The 21,930-nt window shown below is 34.9% G+C and overlaps 3 protein-coding genes across 6 annotated transcripts in view; 1 reads left to right on the top strand and 2 right to left on the bottom strand.

Annotated features, from left to right (window-relative positions):
- LOC125681112 (uncharacterized) lies at nt 1–6,821 on the bottom strand. The gene is made up of 12 exons (XM_048921037.2): nt 6,625–6,821; nt 6,335–6,455; nt 6,017–6,218; nt 3,711–3,854; nt 3,433–3,621; nt 3,030–3,303; nt 2,455–2,590; nt 1,393–1,958; nt 1,028–1,224; nt 736–844; nt 353–598; nt 1–182 (listed from the first exon to the last, which is right to left on the bottom strand). The coding sequence occupies exons 1-12, from the start codon at nt 6,701–6,703 to the stop codon at nt 136–138; spliced, it is 2,310 nt and encodes a 769-aa protein (XP_048776994.2). The 5' UTR covers nt 6,704–6,821; the 3' UTR covers nt 1–135.
- On the bottom strand, nt 6,703–9,767 carry LOC130051438 (histone-lysine N-methyltransferase, H3 lysine-79 specific-like). Its single transcript, XM_056153370.1, has 2 exons — nt 6,803–9,767; nt 6,703–6,714 (listed from the first exon to the last, which is right to left on the bottom strand). Exons 1-2 carry the CDS (start codon nt 9,743–9,745, stop codon nt 6,703–6,705), a joined length of 2,955 nt encoding a protein of 984 aa, XP_056009345.1. The 5' UTR covers nt 9,746–9,767.
- Nucleotides 9,768–10,026: 259 nt separating this feature from the next.
- LOC125681505 (kelch-like protein 9) overlaps nt 10,027–21,930 on the top strand; it is a 20,019-nt gene continuing 8,115 nt past the window's right edge. Inside the window, exons 1-6 of one of the 4 annotated variants that reach the window (XM_048921650.2) lie at nt 10,027–10,221; nt 12,672–13,032; nt 14,161–14,261; nt 15,377–15,557; nt 20,701–20,816; nt 21,030–21,272. In XM_048921650.2, coding sequence (XP_048777607.1) covers nt 12,773–13,032; nt 14,161–14,261; nt 15,377–15,557; nt 20,701–20,816; nt 21,030–21,272 — 901 coding nt within the window. In that variant the 5' untranslated portion in view covers nt 10,027–10,221; nt 12,672–12,772. Of the gene's footprint in view, nt 10,222–10,286; nt 10,355–11,676; nt 11,899–12,671; nt 13,033–14,160; nt 14,262–15,376; nt 15,558–20,700; nt 20,817–21,029; nt 21,273–21,930 lie in introns of those variants that run through there. The other 3 variants (XM_048921651.2, XM_048921652.2, XM_048921649.2) reach the window with 3 other exon arrangements.

Here is a 21,930-nt window from a genome sequence, read left to right as displayed (position 1 = left end):
TTTTCCAATTTTGGTACATTTATTCAGTTTCTCGATCTGCATATCAATATTACATTCCTTGGAAAAACAACCAATCGCGTGAGTACATTTAAATCATTTACACAGTTTATCTTGACCATTGGTCACATATAATGTCTATATACTGGTCTTTGGCCTCCATCTCGTAGCCACGGCAATGTGATCTGAAAAAAGAGTATATTCTTTACCTTTAATTGAAATATGAAAATATAAATACTTTATCTATAGACAGTAGAACATTCTAAAAAGTATTTCTTTACGCAAAATCGTTGATTTAAAAAAGTTTTCCTTTATCTGATCGACATTCTATGATAAATTCTTTATGCTAATGTACCTGCCACGTAACCAAACCCCGCCTTTCTCAATAGCAAAGTCAGCTTTTGAGGACCCTGATGTGGTTCTTCACGACTTCTCCATAGCTTCATCATTCTATTACATTTCTGCAATTCGTTTGATTCAGTCGTATCGATTTCGTCGATGTCCTCCTGACTTAACTGAAGAACGGTCCCTACGTATCGCCATGATTTCAATATGGCACGACTTTTGCTGGCAAGATATATGGCTTTGTCCATTCTGTGATCTGTATCAAAATATATAATGAATCGTGGAATATTTGTAGATTGTGGAAAGGATATGAATTCACTAAACATCTTGAACACCCCAAACAATCACTTAATCAGAAGAATTTATAATATATTTTACAGTGCAAAATATTACCATTGATAATTTTATAATAGTCGAGCTTATAAGACCTGTCCAATTCACTGATCTCCTCTGCAAGATCAATCCTTCCACTCTTCCTCAAAGCAGATGCTAATAGCACAGCCTAAAAAAATCAGCAATGGCCATTTCATAACTAGTAGTAATTTCCTGTGAGACAGATTCACACGCACGAGGATTTCTTTAGATGAACGAGTATTTCTCTGGTATTTTTTCAGAAGTAAAACGGGATGTCTTAATTGAATGATATAACAAATTAAATGTTTAAACACTGTTGCAATTCATCTACCTTGTCACTGGTATGACACGATCTTTTCAACCATGTTAGCAGTAGGTCATAGACAAGACTTTCCAATGAACACCTCTTGTTTTGTTGTGCAATGGATTGAATTCTCACATGTTCTAAGCGAAGACCACGTGCTAAGTTATACCATTCCCTACCAACCAGTCTAGCGAATGAACGCAGAAACTCGACAGTAATCGGACCTGTGGAATAAAGTAATATAAACTAAGTTTTAAGTGTCATCTATATATGAATGTGTTCTCTCTTTCATATCTCATGTCTTTGGCGTCTTTGATTTGAATAGAGGTATAATGCAGAAAATTCATGACAAGAAAATATGAAAGGTTAGAACATGTAATTTGTATGTTTACCTTTGTTACATATATGAATACGTGATCTCGACATTTTCTCATAATCGTACAGAGAAGTGTCTTTTGGTAGGGTAACGGGAATTTCGATTAAAAGTTTCCACTTCACATACTCCTCGTACCCAGATATCGGGGTGATTTCGAAGCTGTTACACATGCAGAGGAAAACTTGAAGAAATCCACAATACTGTTGTAAAGATCGTTGATAGTATGAATCCACTACCTGAATTTCCCAATCGGCAACAAAACCATTTAAAGCGTAAAATCGAAAGATTCTTTTCCTGTTAGGAATGGTAGTTATATTCCCTCGCAATCCGACACTGATTACGTCACCTTCTTTAGCGTGAATAAGGGTCCTTCTAATGTAATGGTCCCTTTCTAATCGATGAATCATTCTAGTAGTGACCTTGACCTTTAGATCACAGGACACCCTGATACGTCGGGGATCATCTCGACGTTGAGCAACACAAACATATATCCTGTGTTCTTTGAGCGTCTTTAAAAGATTAGCAACAACTGTATTGACATCTGGACGTCTGGCCTCCTTTTTCATCTCAACAATTAAGTACCTATTACAAAATTTGAAAGATTTATGAGCAAAACACATGCAAGAGTTAGCATTAAAAATGTACACCGCATAAATGCATTTGCTGTCAATACCTGCTTTCTGAAATAAACAAACATGGACGACTTTTCGATTTTTTTTTATGTCAACAACTTGTTAAACCCTTATGGTCGTTTCAAACAAAATTTACATATTTTCCAGGGCATGGACGGCCAACTGATAATGTTATTTTATAATAATGTAAAGTTTGAAATTCTTGTCTAACATCCTGACTGATCGTTTCTAATTCACGAATTTGCATATTTTATGACGTTTTATTTGCGAGTTTAAAAGCACAACATCAAATGTATCCGACGATGCCATAAAACATGCCAATGGATAATTTTAAAGAATATCACTGTTATTCTTTAGATGTACGATACATTCGAACACTGTTTATAGATATACAAGTTTACATGTACATGTATTTATAAAAAGTCATCAATAAAGCAATTCCTCACTTGTTGTGTTTTTCGTGTAGAGTAACTTGGATTTTGTCATCTTTGGTGAGGTCTTTCTTTTGAAGAACCACACTTTTGACACCTAGACAACCTCCTCCCATCCGTACAAGGTAGTTGTCCGAGTCATACCAACATTCTGTAGTAGCAACATATATGTATAAATATTTGATATTCTAGCGAATGGTGATGGGTTTAGCAGTCGCTGTCTTCAACCAATGTGTTTTGAAGCACATGGAGTGGTATATAACGTCGATCTTTTTTCACTGTAGCTGCAACCATGCACCAGATCCCTTCTGTTTCATGTACATGATTTCTTTGTTTCTTGCAATACGTTGGTGAATAATAACACCTCGGTATATTGCACTTACAAACTGGCAGTGTTTAAATATTTGGAACAAATGGTATCAAACAAGTATTTCCATATCACAATCTTGCGTCTATATGTAATCGAATGGTATGAGAATCATTTCATAACAAAGGTTGAAGATCATATCTATCATTAATCATGGATTGCTTAAGAACCAATAAGGTGAAATTATTCTTCATTATACTTCTACTTTTAACTTAACAATTACCTAGGAAATGGTTGATCGACTCCCTAGATTTCGCCCTGGAAACAATACGTGAACCAGAAAGATATCCCGATTCTGCTGTACCTATCCGTGACGTCATGGATGCTGTCCATGGCCTTGATTTCGGTTTGCTGCAAAGGATATAAAGAGTCAAGGGTTGCGGAGGATCATTCAAGAGGTCCACGATTACGAGAGCGCTAGACGAAACCATTAGAGAGGAGTCTTCAACATCTGGAGTTTTTGAATCATCAATCACCGATCTTTCGATTGGAATCACCTGAGGAATAACAAGTAAGCGCAAAGTAATTTACACGTTACGTAGTTATGAGAGTAACACGGTATTTCAAGGATCATATGAAGATCATATTTTTTGTTTAGATATTTGTGGTTGTATTTGTACATGTACCATCAAATCAGCCTTTGTTTCTGTTGTATAGAATCGGGGACAGTATGATCCCGCAAGCACAGTTTCTCTGTCTACAGCGGATGACACCTCGTGAACGTTGTAGCCAAACACAAAGTGTTCTTTGATAACTGCTGCAACAATGGCGAATATCCCCAACTGCTTGATATCAGCCTCTAATATAGGTAAAATCTGCGAAAACGTAAAAAAGAAAATCCCATGTTCATTCTCATCAGAAATATTTTACCACTATCAATCGCGATGATAACAATTCTACTTACACAACCTTCTTCATCTTCGTACAGGTATTCAACTGAGGGAATATCGACCCACTGTCTATTTGGAGCAAGCCATCGTAATATAGGACAATGGAAGTACTTCATCTCAGATTTCATGAATGGAAGACGGACATTCAACTTCATTTTCTAACATCAAAAGAAATATCAAATTAGAAAAAGTTTCAAATCCATATCCCAAATTGTAACAATAGCAATGGTTTTTATTTAGCATATGTATATCTACACAAATGTATACAAGTAGATTGATTGATTGATTGATTGATGTTTCCCGCCACACTCAACAATTTTTCAGTTATCTGGTGGCGCCCAGTTTTTATTGGTGGAAGAGAGAACCCAGATACAATGTACCTGGGAAGAGACCACTGACCTTCCGAAAGTAAACTGGGAAACTTCTCACTTGTCTGCGCGAGCGGGATTCGAACCCGCGCCGACAGAGGTGAGAGACCGCGTGATTGTGAGCGCGATATTCTAACCACTCGGCCACGGAGCAAGAACATCTTTGTAGGTTTAATGCATGGCATTGTGTGAATGCATATTGTATGAATGAAAAATGTTTATTACATTGAATTTAATTTCGATGTTGCATTCTATTTTAACTTTACTTGCAGAAATGCAACCATACACGAAGTTTCGCTTGCATGAATATTATCTGACTCAACGCAGGGAAATTAAGGTAAATACCAACAACCTACGATGAAGACCTCCAAACTCACAGTTCGCTAGTTATATGACGTCCTAGTCACTTATTACATCACCTGAGTCACTCCGAAGACCTGCTGCTATTGCTCTGAGTCCGTCGTCTGTCGTGAGTTAACATTTTTTAACATCTTGACAACTCCCTTCTAATTATTTTCAAATTTAGTATGAAGCATCTTTCAGCCATGGGCAACATAAATTTTAAACTTCAGGACTCCTGCTCCTGAGGGGCCCTAATTGGGGGGTCGGACAAAAACTGCCTAAACTTTACCAATTTCAGAACTTTTTTGTGTAACCGCACATCTGTAAGAAAAACTAATGCATAGTCAAGTAGAACTGGAAAGATCCTAGGAAATTGTAAATTTTATGATCCCCAAGGTAGAGGTTTTGAATCCAGGGCGGGGTCAAACTTGGCATATAGTTTTTATACATTTCAATAACATCTATTTATGCTATTGATACTCAGTTGAAACTAGCAAATAAATATTTATAAGGAGCATCTGCCATATGTAAAAATCGTCATCGTCAACTTCCCATATTTATGTAACAATATTCCATTATCACCTGCATGACGTGTTTATATTTTTCAACTGATTCGATACCCAAGAGCTTGTTCTGCGTATGAACAATTTTAAATCGAGGCAGGCTACTGACAAACAAGTTGATGATGCCGGGGTTTCAAGAGTCGTTTAAAGTCAACATATTGCAAATTATATGGTCGTTATAACAATCTAGTTTGCCAATACAGCCTATCATTGAGGTCAAATGTTGTCCGACTTGTCTCATAATGATTTTAGGCCGTTCTTAGCGCGCTGAATTTGACCACGGAGGACTCCGTCTACCTGATCAAGATATAGGGCTCACGGCAGGTGTGACAGGGGTCCGTGTTTGTCCAATTCTCTATTTTGTATTGGAGTTATGAAATTGGTCGCTGTTCGTTGTTTTCATCTTTCATTTAGCACTTCCAGTACTGAATAATATAATTATTATACTAGATGACTGTTTGATTGTTTTACGTCCCGTCGATAATTTCACCAGCTGTAGGTGAAGTATCATAAGTTTAGACCTATTTGTAGCGCTCAGGGCCGTGGCAGTGATAGTTCTTTAATCATAATGCGTCAATGCCTTACGCGATAGGGGACTTCCGTTTTAAGGTCATATATGAAAGGCCCGTGGTTCTCACTTCTAAATGCCGAGCGTTTGGCTAAGGAGCAATCCCAACTTATGTTAACGTCTTAGGTATGAGGTTTTCATAGCACGAGCTGGGCTCGAACTCACAACCTCCCGGTTACGAAGCGAACGCACTACCACTGAGCATACTAGATTATTTATGATAGATGTACTTATAAAATTGTGTGTAGCTGCACGTATATTTGATGCATTTGTAAAGCAATATCGAGTACCTAACGGTCAAACTAATTATAGTTGTAAAGATCCGAGTTCTCAGTGATGATCAAGATTCCACGTCAGATAACGATTCACTCGAAATTCCCGTATTGCAATCAGATGCACAGTGGTATTGATGTGGGACTATGCATGTATATAGTGGACTATGTGGGCATTATGAGTATATCTGTTTCTCGCTATATTACCCTGTCCTCTGCTCTCATTGTAGTAGTAAGTTGAGTGATACTGCTGACCAACAGTTCATACTCTCCGACCAGACAGGGAACTATCAGCGGATCTATGTTAATACAGTTAATATCCCTGATTACGTCAACATTGTACGAATCATCCGGACTGCAAAAGACAATACAGGACATTTCCTCCTGCTCCCCTGTCATCGTTTTAAATCTGTAAGAAAATGCATACATATAGAGAGCGATGGAAATGGTGTCAAAGAAGTAAACATTTGCATATCACTGTTCGTTATATCTTTATTTTCATATCCAATCGAAATCATAACGTACTCTTTTCTGAACTGCCTGTTCTCTTCAACGTCACTAATATTGCACAAAATATCTTTTATGATTTTGTTTGCACCATTTGTCGTCTCCTTATGGGTCTTGTCGTTGACTACTTTGGGGATATCTAATTGTAAATAATTATCATATATGAAATTCATTCTTTAACAATTAAAAATATAGTACTTAAGTGAAATAATTCAGAATTTTAACTGATTACTTATATATCTTTGGGTTCTTCGTTCATTATTTGCTACTATTTAATAATTTTGTATCAGTACTTAAAGATGCATCACCTGCGAGACTATCGTTGTCAGAGAGATCATCATCATAATCAATATAGTCATCATCTCCCCTTTTCATTGGGGACATCATCACAGCGGAATCTGAAAAGTTTTCTCGAATCTCTTCAATATCCACTAGATCTTTTGAAATATTTTCTTTGATTTCCTCAAGGGCAAAGTCTAGATTAACTTCGCAGTCAAGGTCTTGGTCTTCCTCTAAAGCAAATGGAATGTCTTGTTCTTTTGATTCTTTTACAGAATCGTCTTGATATAGTACTTTCGAACTTGCACTAGCTCCTGTTATTTGAACGGCTCCTTCGTTGAGTTCACTCTGTTCAAATTTCTCTACATTCAAATTTTCATTTTTGTTACTTAGATCGCTGTTTGCATCATTAACAATAAATGATAATGAGTTGGTGTTGCTCTGTGAACACCCCTCAGTATCAGTTGTGGTAATACAATCGTTTTTATCATTGACATTCTTTGATATTACTGAATCACTGTTGCTGATTGAAACCCGTTCAATGAAAACATTTTCTTTTTCCTCATCTGAGGCATTTGATTTTTCAGAACTTTCAGTATTATCCTTGTTCTGAATGACTTTTTCCATTTCATCTGCTCTTTCCGAGATCTCAATATTTTCTTGTATATCAATCTCTTTAATTTCCTTTTTGATATGTATGTCAGTTGTCATTGCCAAATCTTCTGATTCCTTGTTTCTTTCTGAACATATTTTAGAAATTAAATATGTTCTGTCCTCTTTCTGTTTTTCTGTAGTATTTTGCTTATCTAGATTGTCTGCAGTTTCATCAGCATTGTTAAGGTCGTTTGTCTCTTTACGGATAGTTGGAGTTGCAGTAGTAATGACTGATATCCTCTCAACAACTTTATTTTCTTTTTTCATTTCTTTCTTTTCTGAATCTTTAAATGATATCCCCTCAACGACTTCCGGTTCTTCCTCCACTTCTCTCTTTTCTGATTCTGTCACTGATATCCTCCCAACTACTTCCTTTTCTTTATTCACTTCTGTCTTGTCTGAGTCTTTAACTGACATCATCTCATTACTCGGCTTTTCTTTCTCCATTTCTGTCCTTTCTAAATCATTAACTGATATCCTCTCAACTTCTTCCGTTTGTGTCTCCACTTTTGTCTTTTCTGAGTCTTTAACTGATATCTTTTCAATGACTCCCTTCTCTTCCTCCACTTCAATCTTTTCTGAGTCATCAACTGATATCCTAAGAATCACTTCCTTTTCTTTCTCCACTTTTGTCTTTTTGGGGTCTTTAACTGATACCTTATTAATTACTTCATTTTCATTCTCCACTTCTGTCTCTTTTTTATCTTTAACTGATATTTTCGCAGTTACTTTCTTTTCTTTCTCCACTTCTGTCTTTTCTGGGTCTTTAACTGATATCTTCTCAGTTCCTTCCTTTCGTTTCTCCACTTCTGTCTTTTCTGTGTCTTTAACTGATATCTTCTCAGTTCCTTCCTTTCGTTTCTCCACTTCTGTCTTTTCTGGGTCTTTAATTGATATCCTATTATTGATTTCCGTTTCTTTTTTCACTTCTGTCTTTTCAGTGCCTTTAACTGATATCTTATCAATTACTTCCTTTTCTTTTTCCACTTCTGTATTTTCTGAGTCTTTATCTGATATTCTTTCTACGACTTGATTTTCTCTCTCCACTTCTACACTTTTTGAGTCATTCATTTCCTCTTCGCTGTCACCGCTTCCCTTATGCTCGTGTCCATTATCATCATTTTTACTATTTTTATCACATTCCATCCTTTCTTTGTCTGCCTCCTCAAGAGAATACATCAGTGCAATTTCTTCACGAACTCTTTTAAGTTCTTTATACAACTCGTGCAGTCTTTTCTTTGCTTGGGAAGGTATTTCATTAGAATCAGTTCTTATATCAGGTATTCTGTTTTCGATGTCTCTATTTTCATATCCTTTCAGATTTGTGGTATCTTGAAACTGAACTTCCTCATTCTCGGACACAGTTTGTTCTGCCATTATTTCTTTGAGATCTCTATGTCGAATATGTCTTCTCTCTATTTCACATCCTTTAGTTTGATAGTAGCCCTCCCTTATCATGTCACCATCAGTGGGGCAAAGATCAGTGTTGTATATAACTTTCTTCCGATGAAATGAGACTTGTCTTTGAGTATGAGTTTTTCTCTCTCCAGTTCTTCCAAATGATGGTTGATGTGATGATATATTTGGCATATTCTCATTAGATGTGTTTGGCATATCCTCAATGTATTCTTCTGAACCTTCTACATTTCCTTTATCTATCTGTATTTCTTCTCCCGTTAATTCTCCTTTTTCATTTAACGAATTCAAAGAAATGTCGTTGGATTCTGGTTTTGAATTCATTGCCATCTTTTTGTCTTCTTTTTGTTCTCTCTGCTGATTAGCACTGTCATTTCCGGTGTTAACCACCGCTTTGTCACCAGTGGATCCAAGTTTTCTTGCGCCCAATGATTCATGATTATGTGTACTGCTCTTGAAATTTTCTTCACAGTTATTTTCATCTACGTTATACTGTGTTCGGGAAGACATACCATTGTTAAGTTCATGTTCCATCGCCATATCAGTTTTTGTGGGTATACTATCATTTTCTATTCCTTCATGTGAGGTTTGTGTTTTAGAACTTGTACGAGAGTTTTTGCTTAAAGGTGGAATACCTGTTTGATGGCAAGATTTGTTTGATGCATTACTAAGTACTTTTAGCAGTTTTTGTTGATTAATGGTCCCCAGTGATGTATTGAAATCTGAATTTGAACTAGTATTCTCACTGATTGGAAAACTAGTCGAAGCGTTCTGTATTGCAATAATAGTCTCTGTTTCTACAAACTTTACTGAATGTCCAGATGAAGGTCGAGCATTGCGCTTCAAAATGGATGATCCTGAGCAAGGTCGAATTTTATCAGATGCAGGACCTATTGGAATGACAACTGTTTCAGTAGGTGAAGAGGGTAAAAGTTTGTTATTGGAATCGGACGTTTGGTTCACATTATTTATTGCCGCTCTTTGAACATCTTTGGTTGTTCTCTTCTCGCTTACTAATCCTTCGTTTGAATTGACTGATATCAGTTTTGCAGATGTTTTTCTACCCGTTGCCACAGCCATAATGAAAAGGATTCAAAATATTTTCTCACTGAAATGAAATTTTCCATTATGTAAATTATTGATGAGATATTTGATCTATTAGATGGGTCGGACCAAAAAAAATATGATAATGAATCAACGTCGCTATTTGAATTTAAATCCCATACGTAATGTCCATAAGGGCATCTTAGTTTTAATTGGTTTTGTGGCTCAGTATATTAGATATTCAATTACAAAATAAAGTCATGCAAAGACTTGATATGTAATTTATAGTACCTCAATTTACCGTAGCATAGGAATCTAGTTTTAAATAACGAAGATTTCTACGATACGTTTAAGCACTGTCTGTTTTGAAAAGTTTTATCAATAGGACGAAAATGTTTAGTGTAAATATCAATACTGTCGAGTACATCCGTTTTATTTTACAACAAATGATCGAGTATAAAGTTAAGGGGTTAAAGACAAAGATACGGATTTTAAGAGGATAGACATTTAAGGTAAGACACTACAAACTAAACTTAGATTAAGGTAACCCAGCTCAGTTTAATGACAGTGGACATAGGGGGGTTGATGATTACTTCCATATTTAACAAATTCATGGTGGCAGTTCTTACAATCAAAACACTTTAGGTTTGCTATATTTTATTTACCTTAGATATATCAAAATGTTTTGCGGATGGGGTATAATTTCAATTAAACATCTTTTATCCATCGATGTTTCATGTGAAACGGGGAATGTTTTTTTTTACAGCTAGCGTTACATGTTTTGATTACTAGATATTTAAATTGAACTTCGTTTGAATGGTTAGTTTTACACGACACGCTGATTTTCTATCAACTAGACCTCATTTATTCCGTGTCATATGTCCGTTAATGATACCGATGGTTATCTTGAATGCTGTCTTTCAAAAGACAAACATGTTAGAATGTCAATAATGATTGAACTGGTTATATTCTGTATTTACTACAGGTACAATGTACATGTCTATAAAATTGCTTCAATTTGATTCTAAACTAGGTATTTCAAAAGTTACGTCAACTAAAAGTCTGTGATAAATATTTGATATTATTCAGTACGTTTGGTTAATCATAATTATTCATTTGATTGAAGGAATCCAGAATCACTGATCAATCGAAAGCTTAGAGATCATTAGACTATACGATTTTATTTTGGATATTCACACATACATAATTCATCGTGCATTAATTTCCCCTGAAATTGATTTCTGTTGTTTAAAGGGGGAGAAAAGTCGATAATGTTTATGGTGCCTTTCCAGTAATAGAATATAAAATCACGCATTGATGTTTAGCAGAAAGATAACCCGAAACCCGCATTAATAAACAAACAATTTAAGTTTCAAATATAGTTTTCATGATAAAATTACAGAATGCAACAGCAGAAAGTTGGAATGACAGAAGATAGGCAGTGTCGTTTTCTTCTAATGAGAGAGAAGAGAAGTTCACTTAATAATTTGGAACAAATTTATCTATTGCAATACTTGGTTGATTTTATTTGAGAACATCACAATTTTATGATACTTGCAACTTAAATAGCTTTAGAATTTCAAACATTTGAGGAAAGTGTTGTGTTTGCAAATATGAGCATACTAATCATACACAGCAAACACGTTATTGATACATGTATCTGAATTCTTATGTCGAGTAGCTGAAACTCACCGAGACATTCCCTTACAATTGTTGTTGAAAGTCTTAACAAAATTATCCACTTAATCAAAATGACCTATTGTGATTTTATTTGATCTTAGCAATTTTGATGTTTGAATTAGAGATATCGCTCTGAATTAAATTTTAATCCAATATTTACTCTGCTACTTCTTATTTAATCTACCGGAGTTTCTATTTTAAAATCTTCCATACAGGAAATTCAAATTTATAAAATTGCTCTTACACCGAGTTACGACCTGGAACAATGGATACATTTAAAAGATAGTTTGTTTAACGGTTGAAAACGATAAGCTGAGATAGGTAGCAGTGCCGATAAAACGACCGTGTCAAGTGAAGCGATGATTGCAGTGCACTTTTAGGGGCAACATTGTTGGTGAAAGTAATTTGGATTTACAAGTAAACGGTGTCGGTATTGGATAATTAATTTAGATTGACCAGCGTGTGTTAGGGTCTTAAGATGAATAAATAAAGACAGCGAAAAGCAAAAGGTAAGACATTTACGATCCTAAAATTCTTAACTGATTTGGTTAAAAGCTTCTGTTGTGTTCTAAAACGTCTGTCTGCAGGAGTACCTCAAATCTAAGAGGGAAATATATTTTCATGAAATAAAAGAAATCAAACTTGTGTTTCAGTTCTTTACCATCGTAATGATATTCAAATAAACTGTCACGGTTGGCTTGTGTCACTGTGTAGTTTCATTTAATCGTCACTATTCGACTTTTGGTAGTTACTCGAAACTTTTGACACATCTTTATTATTATCCCTACAAGCAGTTTCTAACGTGTTGTCTGTATTGAAGAATTGCATGTTTAGCTATGTTATATTTAAGTGCTAATTGATTTACACAACAAAGCAATATGGAATACAGATAATATTTTCTGATTTCTTTACTTTACAGAATTTGAAGATATGTAGAGAGTACATGTGTATTTCTTGTCGGTAGTAAATCTAGTGTCTTAAAATATGGGATTTAAATCACAATGATCCTTCCAAATTCTTTTAAAGCGATCAAAGATAAAAGAAATATCAATTGAAAATAATTAGGTTGACCACTTTCGTGTTTGTTAATAGATCTGGTGAAAACGATACCATCTCTGTATTCAAGAATTCACTGTGTCACGGATTTTCTCTGATATCTTATTCTTTACCCAATATTTAAACAAATCATTAAGTTGATACCAAATATTTACAAAGAGAGAATACTTATTCTTGAAATGTGACAGCGATTAGATTTAATCTAACACTAGCTTTCATATTGTAGCTTGGTTAAAAAGGAAAGAAAACACCTTAAGGGAAAACTCCGCCATGTTAGCAACGACGAAACCAGTGATATTTATTTGAATTAATTCACACTATGGAAGAATGAGCAACCCAAGACGATCCTCTTCCAGTCAATTTCTTCAGCACCGTTTATACACCATTAATAGATCGGGGTCTGGGGAAGCTTTCTACATCCTGCTGACCCCTGACCATAGCCATGTGCTAACATATCAAATCAAGACAGAACATTGGAAGGCCACCAAGGACATTAGTCATTTTGGAGTCGCTGTCGTGAATAACTTCCTATATATCATTGGAGGGTTTAACATAGTCACCGCCAAACATGTCAAAAGAGTTGTCAGGTAAATACACAACACTCTTAATGAATTGTTTATTTGTCCTACTTTTGTTCTTTTTGGCATATCATTTTATGTGTTCTTGTCTCTTATGTCTTTATTTTATTAAACTATCGATTTTGCCATAAATCTTATGATAAGGTTTTCAGTTCTCATATACAGGTACATGCAGTACATCAAGTAGTTGAGTTATATTTTTTTCTTCCCGTAAAATAGCGTACTTGACACAACATAATTCTTCAGGTTTAGCTAACCTGAGCTGAATGCTCAAGTGGATTTTTTTTATATCAAGTTTTGTCTTATCGTTCTGTCTGGCATAAACATTTTCACATTTTGCTCTTCTTCCAAGTCATTAAAACATAGTAAATCTTATATTGAATGTTTTTTAAAACCATTATTTTCGTCTCAAGAATCAGAGAATCAGAAAGATCAAAATTTGAAAGGCTCAATACTTGTATGAAAAATTCCTCAGTTTGTTTAAACCATAAGCTTAGAGCCAGGATGTGGCTACATTTGATAGGCTTGCATAGGAAATCATAGGATCGTTCTTTAGAAATGTTCTTCTCAAGAACCACAAGGGAGCAAACTGTTAAATTAATTATTCAAGCATCCTCATGCAGTGTAGATTCCAGTGTACTAGTATACAACCCCTGAGAAGGGTCATAAAAGCAATCACTATATATTTATACGTCTAATGTTTGCCGCGGCCATGATACGAGCTGGTTTTGAACTCGCAACATTTACAACTGTACCTACCCCACGTTTTAACCACTGAGCCACTGAGCTATATCAAATTACAACTAACTAGATTGTCAACATTTATACTATAGATATTCACAATATTCCAAGTTTTTACCACAATAAATCAAAGTATTGAAGATTTTGTTACAGTAAATTGTAGTTATGATGATAAACTATGGCAATAACCCACTATTCACTGTATTGTATTTTGTGTCTTTTTGTTAGGGAAGATTCCCCTTTCGTTGCTTCATTAACAAAGCAATCTGAAAATTCCACGATGTTAACGACTTAAAACATTAGTGTTCGTAATATATAAGACGATTGATTCCATTAAAATAACATTAATTGGTAAATACATCTTAAATTTGTAGATACGTACTTACATTGTTGTAGATTTGATCCAGACGATGGGATATGGAAAGACATGAAACCTCTTCGGATAGCACGTGCCAAATTCGCAACTGCAGTTTTGGATGGGAGAATTCTAATCCTAGGTATCTGTAATATAAAGTTGGAATCAATTTTATTACTCCTAACGACAAAAGCATGCTTCTGTAGAATATCACATTACTCTAGATATGTTATACAGGTAGTCATTAAGAACAGAATAAAATGTATTGATGGTTTAGGTATCTCCCAATAAATCGTGACTAGAGCAGACAATCTACAATTGGAATAACAAAAAACATGGTAGAAGCATTATGTACATCTGGACCCAGTCTGGGGAATTATTTAAGTTTGAAATTACTTCATTTAACCAAGGGAAATTGGACATATATACTTATATTGTGGCATAAAGTTTGTAACATCTGTATTTGCTATAATGCAAGGTGAAGATAACGAACAGTGATCAATCTCATAACTCCTACAAGCAATACAAAATAGATAGTTGGGCAAACACGGACCCCTGGACACACCAGAGGTGGGATCAAGTGCCTAGGAGGAGTACGCATGCCCTGTTGACCGGTCACACCCGCCGTGAGCCCCATATCCTGATCAAGTAAACGGAGCCATCCGCAGTCAAATCAGTGTGCCAAGAACGGCTTAACAATCGGTATGAAACACGTCAGACAGCATTTGACCCAATGCGAGGTTGTATTGACGAACTAGATCGTTATAACGACCATAGAATTTGCGAAATGCTGACTTCAATCGAGACTGTTGAAATCCCTGTACCATCAACTTGTTTGTCAGTAGCTTACCTCGATTTAAAAACTGACTATACCCAGAACAAGCTCTTGAATATCAAATCAGTTGAGATATATAAACACCATATGCAGGTGATAATGGAATATTGCTACATAAATGTGGAAAGTTGACGATGGAGATAAGATAACGTTTTTTCCTTGAGTACATATGTACAGAAATCATATCATAAAGTCATATAATCTTATCATGTCTTCAAAAGAAAGTACTGAGTTACCGGTTCTTGTAATGTAATGATATTGTATTACAGAAAAATGGTAAGACTTGCTATATTCTGTCGTATTTGGGTGAATTCACATTGTTTCCGGGGGTCCGTGTTTGCCCAGTTCTCTGTTTTGTTTTGCTTATATATGAGTTATGAGATTGATCACTGTTCGTTGTCTTCGCCTTCCATTGTATGTAGGTGGTGAAGAGACCAATGGTAAAGTCATGTCGTCCTGTGAATTGTATGATCCGACGCAAAACGAATGGACAGAGGCGCCCCCGTTGGTTTCTCCAAGAGCAAACCATACATGCGTGGTACACCACAATGAAATCTACTGCGCAGGTGGTTACTATGGAAGCAAGAGCCACAGGAATATTTGGTAAGGGTATTGGACTTTATATCGATTTTTCATCGATCTTTCTCATGTTGTACATGTATCACCTTTTCATGATGTTACATTTAGCATATCACAAAGTATTACTTGTAAGGTTAATTAAAAAAAGATACATGCTACATATAAATAGCAACTACTCCCAGACACGAAATGGGGTTCAACACAGGAGGGGTTACTTCTTCAGAGGTTCTTCTATGTTAAATTTAAAAGAAGCAGATAAAATCACAATAAATATGATATCTTTCTTTCCACGTCTGCTTGATTCGGAGCTTGTCAAAGAATAGTTCTACAAATATGTAAAATGATACATGTATCCATCCATATCAAAAGTATAGGTACTTGTACCAGATTTGGAGATATTGGAGCCCCATGTTTTGTTTTAAAAGTTAGCATACTAGGGTATTTGTGCTTCATGTTGTGCATGTTTCTCGATTGTTCGCTGACATGTTTTAGAATTGTGAAAAGATACAAAATTTGAATTATACATTTAATTACTAGTGGTGCATCAGTTGCAATGATAATGAGACCATCTTTGTTTAATGAATACGACAAACATTATCGTTATTCATGAAGTAACGCTGCAATGTATTCAACATGCAGAAAATGAGTGAATCCAAGTAAATGGATGCTAAACTCATTTCAATAATTGATTTCATAGTTTGGACATTATGCCACTTAAATACGATGCATCTTCAGTGTTCTAATATAATGAAAATCCACGGTGAGTGAAGGGAAGGTCATGGGGTATTAATGATTTAACAAAACGATAAATGTGTGAAATTATTGTAACCCTGAATATGCTTCCTTGAGCGTTTTACAAAATTTCAACCTTTTCAAAAACTCTCCTTTTCTGCGATATTGTATATTTATACATGTATATTTGTAGTTACGCACAATATTATGGTTATATAGTGCAAATCTTGTAAATATTTGACATATACTTTTTGAGAATTTGAGGAAGAAAAATGAAGGAGCGAGTTCCTTTATTCTCGATGTATTTCTGTGAATATGGGAAAAAATGAATGCATTTGTCTGTCTGATAAAATATGGAAAATAGATATCATCTTTATTCTTTATAGTTACAGTGGGTTCTTTGTAGCATAATACATGTACGTTTATAACTGTCAGCGTTAGTGGTTTCTCCCCAACTATCATGCTTTATGACTTTTTGGTGTTATATTTCTATTTGTTAGCGATTAAATTAAATGTACAATTATATCATAGGCTTGCACATGTAATTACTTTCAAAAATAGACGATTTTAGAAAAGGATACAAAGTACTATCTTTAAATTCTTTAAGAAAGTATTTTTAAAAGAAGAACTTGTACTTACCACATCTAGGAGGGATCATACTTTAGAAACTAGAACGCTCCATCCGAAACATTAAGGTGGTCCTTTCAAATGATACCATCATCACCTCTTCTGTGTAATATCGAAAAAGAATATTCGTGACGTTTCAATAAAATGGCTCTGTGATATATCGATCCAATATCAATTGTTTTTAATTCAAATGACATTCAGCGTCAGGGAAACGCTTTAGAACCAACAGGAACCGTACAACTGTCCGTACACAAAACAAAATTAGCCGACTGGTCTGACATGGCACGGAATGTTTTGTTGTTAACTGACGGATAAATTGCAGGCTTATGCATAATTTATCTAGTATGGGTGCAATATGAATCTGTAACTTAAGAATTTCTTTGTTAATTTGTTGCTAAGTGTAATCTAAGCAAGGGTTTCCGAAAAATATATGTAGAGAATATCTAATTAACAGTATTTTCACTTGTCAGTCTAGTGGAGATGCAATCTGTCACCATTTCCATTAGAGTAGGGTGCTTATATTATTTCTAGAGAACATTTAATCATTTACTTTTGATCCTATCGAACAAGTTTGTGATAGAAAACAGTCATAAAACACTGCAATCATTAAGAATTATCCAAATGAGAAATACGAATTCTCTCTGAATTTGAAATAAATTACACTTATCTAGACCTTTTACCTCCCGCGAGAGACTGTTTTCTGTTCAATTGTTTTCAATAGTCAAGTAGCAGTACATGTGCATTTCATAATTTTAGATATCTGATTTTGATCAGCACGAGCATCATATCCACAGATTTACCGGAAACTTTCAGAATGCATTAGCTTAATTACCATCACTAATCAACAAAAACCATATACATATTCCCCAAATCTACTCTTTATATTAAGGATGCACGCTTCAAACTTGGAAACTAACTTATTCTAATATACAACCCATCATTCGTGTGAACGGGAGTTACAACAGATTCTGATAAGAAAACTGTTTAGTATGACGTTTATTTCATGTTATCCTATTTCATTTCATTTGAATCGACATAGGGATAGTTATTTACTGTAAATTTTCCACAAAATATCGCGTCTTCTGTGACATACAATGACAAAAGGTACATCTACTGGTGGTGCTTTTAGAGATTAAGTGATGTTATTTGAAAAATCAAAGTACAGACATTTAAAGAAACAAATCAATTATACATCAAAGTAATTTCTTCTTCCGTTAATTTAGGGAATCAGCATATTGATATGTCATTATGTATTGTGTGAATAGTTTTTGGTCTGATCCCCTTATTATATTATGTATATATTTTTCCTTATTTGTGTCATTTGAATAAATGACATATTTCATCTCTACATTGGTGTTGATGTTATTGATCTAAACTCAGCATAAACGGAGCTGTGGTGAGTTTGTGCAGCATGAGGAAACATAAAAGTAATTCTGATGGGTTTTTAAATTATTATTTAATTTCGATTTATTTTCACTAATTATGCGCAGTTAACATTGGTTTAAAATTTATATATTAATTTATTTACTACAGTATTTGTATATGTAGAGACTCGGGCGTGTCATGTAGTTTATCTGAACCTTTAACCCCTCTAATCAACAGTGAACTTGTCCAAATAGTGCGTGCAGATTAGAATATTGATAAAGCTCATGGAAATTAAATCTGAAGCTTATCTTTATAGATAAACAATGAATTGAAAAAAGTCCATATCTCTGTTCCATGTGATGCTGTTTACATTTAACGAAACAAATCTTTCTGTATTTGATTTGGATTATATGTTTTGGTTGAACGTTTTCTATTTTGCCTCTTATGTACTGAAGAAAGGCGAAGGTGTGGTGCGGCTCACTCAAATGTCCGTTGCAATATATCCATGCGCGAACTAAGTTCAACTCCCAATAACATGAAATGTGTTCTTTTTCTTGTCGTGTGATATTAATCACCATACTTAGGCTAAGAGAAAGAAAAAGCTAGTGTTGCGATATTTTTTCCATGTGTATATATTCACATGTAGAGTGCTTCAAGCATTTTTATATCGAATACGAATTGCAGCTATGATAAATAAATAAATGAATGCAATTCATAAAACATCTTTTTTCTATTTGAATCTGTCTACTTTTACTTAAAGCTATTTATGCCGTATTCTTTGGATATCACCGTAGGAATAAAAGCATGTATTTTACATCAAGCTACATGTATATAAGTTATACACTTTCTGCAATTTACCTCAATCGGATTAAAAAGTGATCAAGCTAATTTCTTATTTAATTATGTATTCTCCAAGTCGGATAGTGAACGCCCCATTTCGAAATATTTATGATCACGTGACGTTCCACGCGGACTTTCGAATGTAAACAACTACAACAATCATCCTGAATAAACATTGCTCAGTAGTGAGCTACTGCCCAGTACCCAATACAGATACAGAAAGCGTGTAAGGCCTGCAGGCTGTTGACAGGACACATTTAGCGATACAGACAGTCAGACGAAATTAAACAGGGTAGAGAGAACCACTTTGAGCAATGGAAGGGGAGTTAAATTTCACATTTAACATGCAATCACCATTCAATACGACTACATGTATACAAATGTATATCATAACTCCCATGATGTTTCTAATAAGATGTTCTCGCGCACTTGCGCACAACCACCATACACGTCACTCCTTCATAAATATGCACTAGAAAATCATAATTTTCTTCTTACATAGAGTAGACCAGAACTCCTTTAATACCTACATGTATATATAATTTGTAGAAATTGTCAAATTGTATTATTTTTCATACTGACAAATCTTTGGTTTAGTTTTTAGCATCAAACAAAATGCTGTTTAATACGGCACATTCTACCTTTACAAAAAATATTTAGAGAGTTTTCCGACGACACTGTGAAGAAAATTATCCGTATTTTTTTCTTTAAAAGTAAAGATCGAGTATGTTTGCTACATACGTAATTATATACAATGTATGTGATGCCCAAGTTTGAAACTCGTACACCGTTTGCTAGTGTACATATACATTATACAATTATTGACATTTATGAGGAGAATTTGAAGATTTATACCTACTCATGGAACACATTCTATTAACCAAGCCCGTAGAGCGAGTGAGGTCAATGTTACCTTCGAGGGTAGCGTATTCATAGTTTATACCTTAGAAAAGTAAATTATTCTCTTCAGACAAATTCATATGAATTTATTCATCAAAATCTGCGTCTAACTTCATTATACGTCGATTCTAACGGTTTGGAATTCCGAGAAATGAACGTATAATGTAAATATAAGAAATGACCTTTAATCCTGAAAATACATGGAGGCATGAACTGCAACTTAAAGTGCTACGCGCTTCATGAAGTGCAGGTATGTCTGCGTGAATCGTCGCAGTTTATACTTACACTGTACGTATATATGATCGTGCATGTAATGAAATATATTATACTGTAGCTTTTATGCGGGCATATTTAGCGAAATATTTATGTTTACATCGTATTAGTGAACAAAGTATATCAACGATGTTTACAAATTTCATTTTTGAAAGCGTTAGCGCTTCATGAAATGTATACCAACGTAAAACGTTGCAGTGTATACCCACACGTATTTTCAAAATTGAAATTTATTTCTTAAAAACAAACATCAACTGATCACTGAACCGAGAAAAATCAAATAGTTGATATGCTTTAATTGATTACTTGATCTATGTTAACATCAATCGTCTACTAAACCTGCGCTAAATATAATACATTTACCTACAAATATGTTACATTACCATATACAGGTTTTGCAAAGTACAGTCAAATTTTTTACCGTTTGTAGGACGTATGAAGGCAAGCGGTGGGAGGACCTTGGAAGACCATACCCACATCAACTTCCGGAATGTCTGGACAGATTTGCCATGACAACCGTAGGCAGACATTTATACTTCATAGGAGGTAATGACGGGACTAAAGTAAACATAGTGCATGCGCATAGTAAGAAAAGATAATGATCATAGATGTTGAGCTTTATATAGGAATTTATACATCTGTACATACATGTACTACGTAATAATTATAAAAACGACTGTGTTTATATTGCATCCTTTATTGCCATATATTATTATTATTATTAGAATTTATGCACATAGTATATACTACATCATCCAGGTGTCCTCTGCACCATGGATAAACAAGAAAAGAAGCAAAATTTTGTTACTGGGCGCCGCATTGTATCCTATACTACCAGTGTGTCTGCCATGTCTAGACCGGAAGTGGTAGCTGATGACGATGACGATGATGATGACGCAAATGACGGGAAGCCCGTCCTCGTCTCAGAGTTTATATCCCCATGGAATCTCGCTCTACCTAATATGTCGTTTGGTCGCCACAGTCACGGAATAGCAACAATTGGTAAGTCTGTTCTCAGCTGTAGATACGTGTAGAATTAGCCATACAATGTTAGTCTGTTCTCAGCTTCAGAGAGAATTAGCCATACAATGTAAGTCTGTTCTCAGCTGTAGAGAGAATTAGCCATACAATGTAAGTCTGTTCTCAGCTATAGATTGAATTAGCCATACAAAGTTAGTCTGTTCTCAGCTGTAGATAGAATTAGCCATACAATGTAAGTCTGTTCTCAGGTGTAGATAGAATTAGCCATATAATGTATGTCTGGTAAGATTATTGGTGTTTTCTTTCATGTATGCAGTATTGTGCATTATTTTCATTGATTTTGATATTATATATTTACATGTAGAATAATTATTTAGAATACTTGAGCCGAAAGTTCACGAGAAGTTTTTTTAAATCAAGTTTTGTAGAACTCTCCTTGTACAGTATGTCTGTCAGACTGCAGGTAGTCCTGTACAGAATAAATGTTCCGAATGTTTGACTTCTCCAGAACTGTAGGACCCATTTCAACCAAACTTACCACACACAAATTATAATGAAATGAAGGAGTATGATTAACTTTCTTCAAAGAAGGGACACCCCCTCTAAAGGGGAGAATTCGTAAAATTAGCCGGTGTTGTAGCATAGAGTTTTTCCCCGCTTAGACTTTCCCCCCGGAAAA

Source organism: Ostrea edulis, chromosome 2, assembly GCF_947568905.1.
Source record: "Ostrea edulis chromosome 2, xbOstEdul1.1, whole genome shotgun sequence".
Lineage (NCBI taxonomy): Eukaryota > Metazoa > Mollusca > Bivalvia > Ostreida > Ostreidae > Ostrea > Ostrea edulis.
Note: the sequence above shows the minus strand (reverse complement) of the source record. Positions and strands in the feature narration are given on the sequence as shown.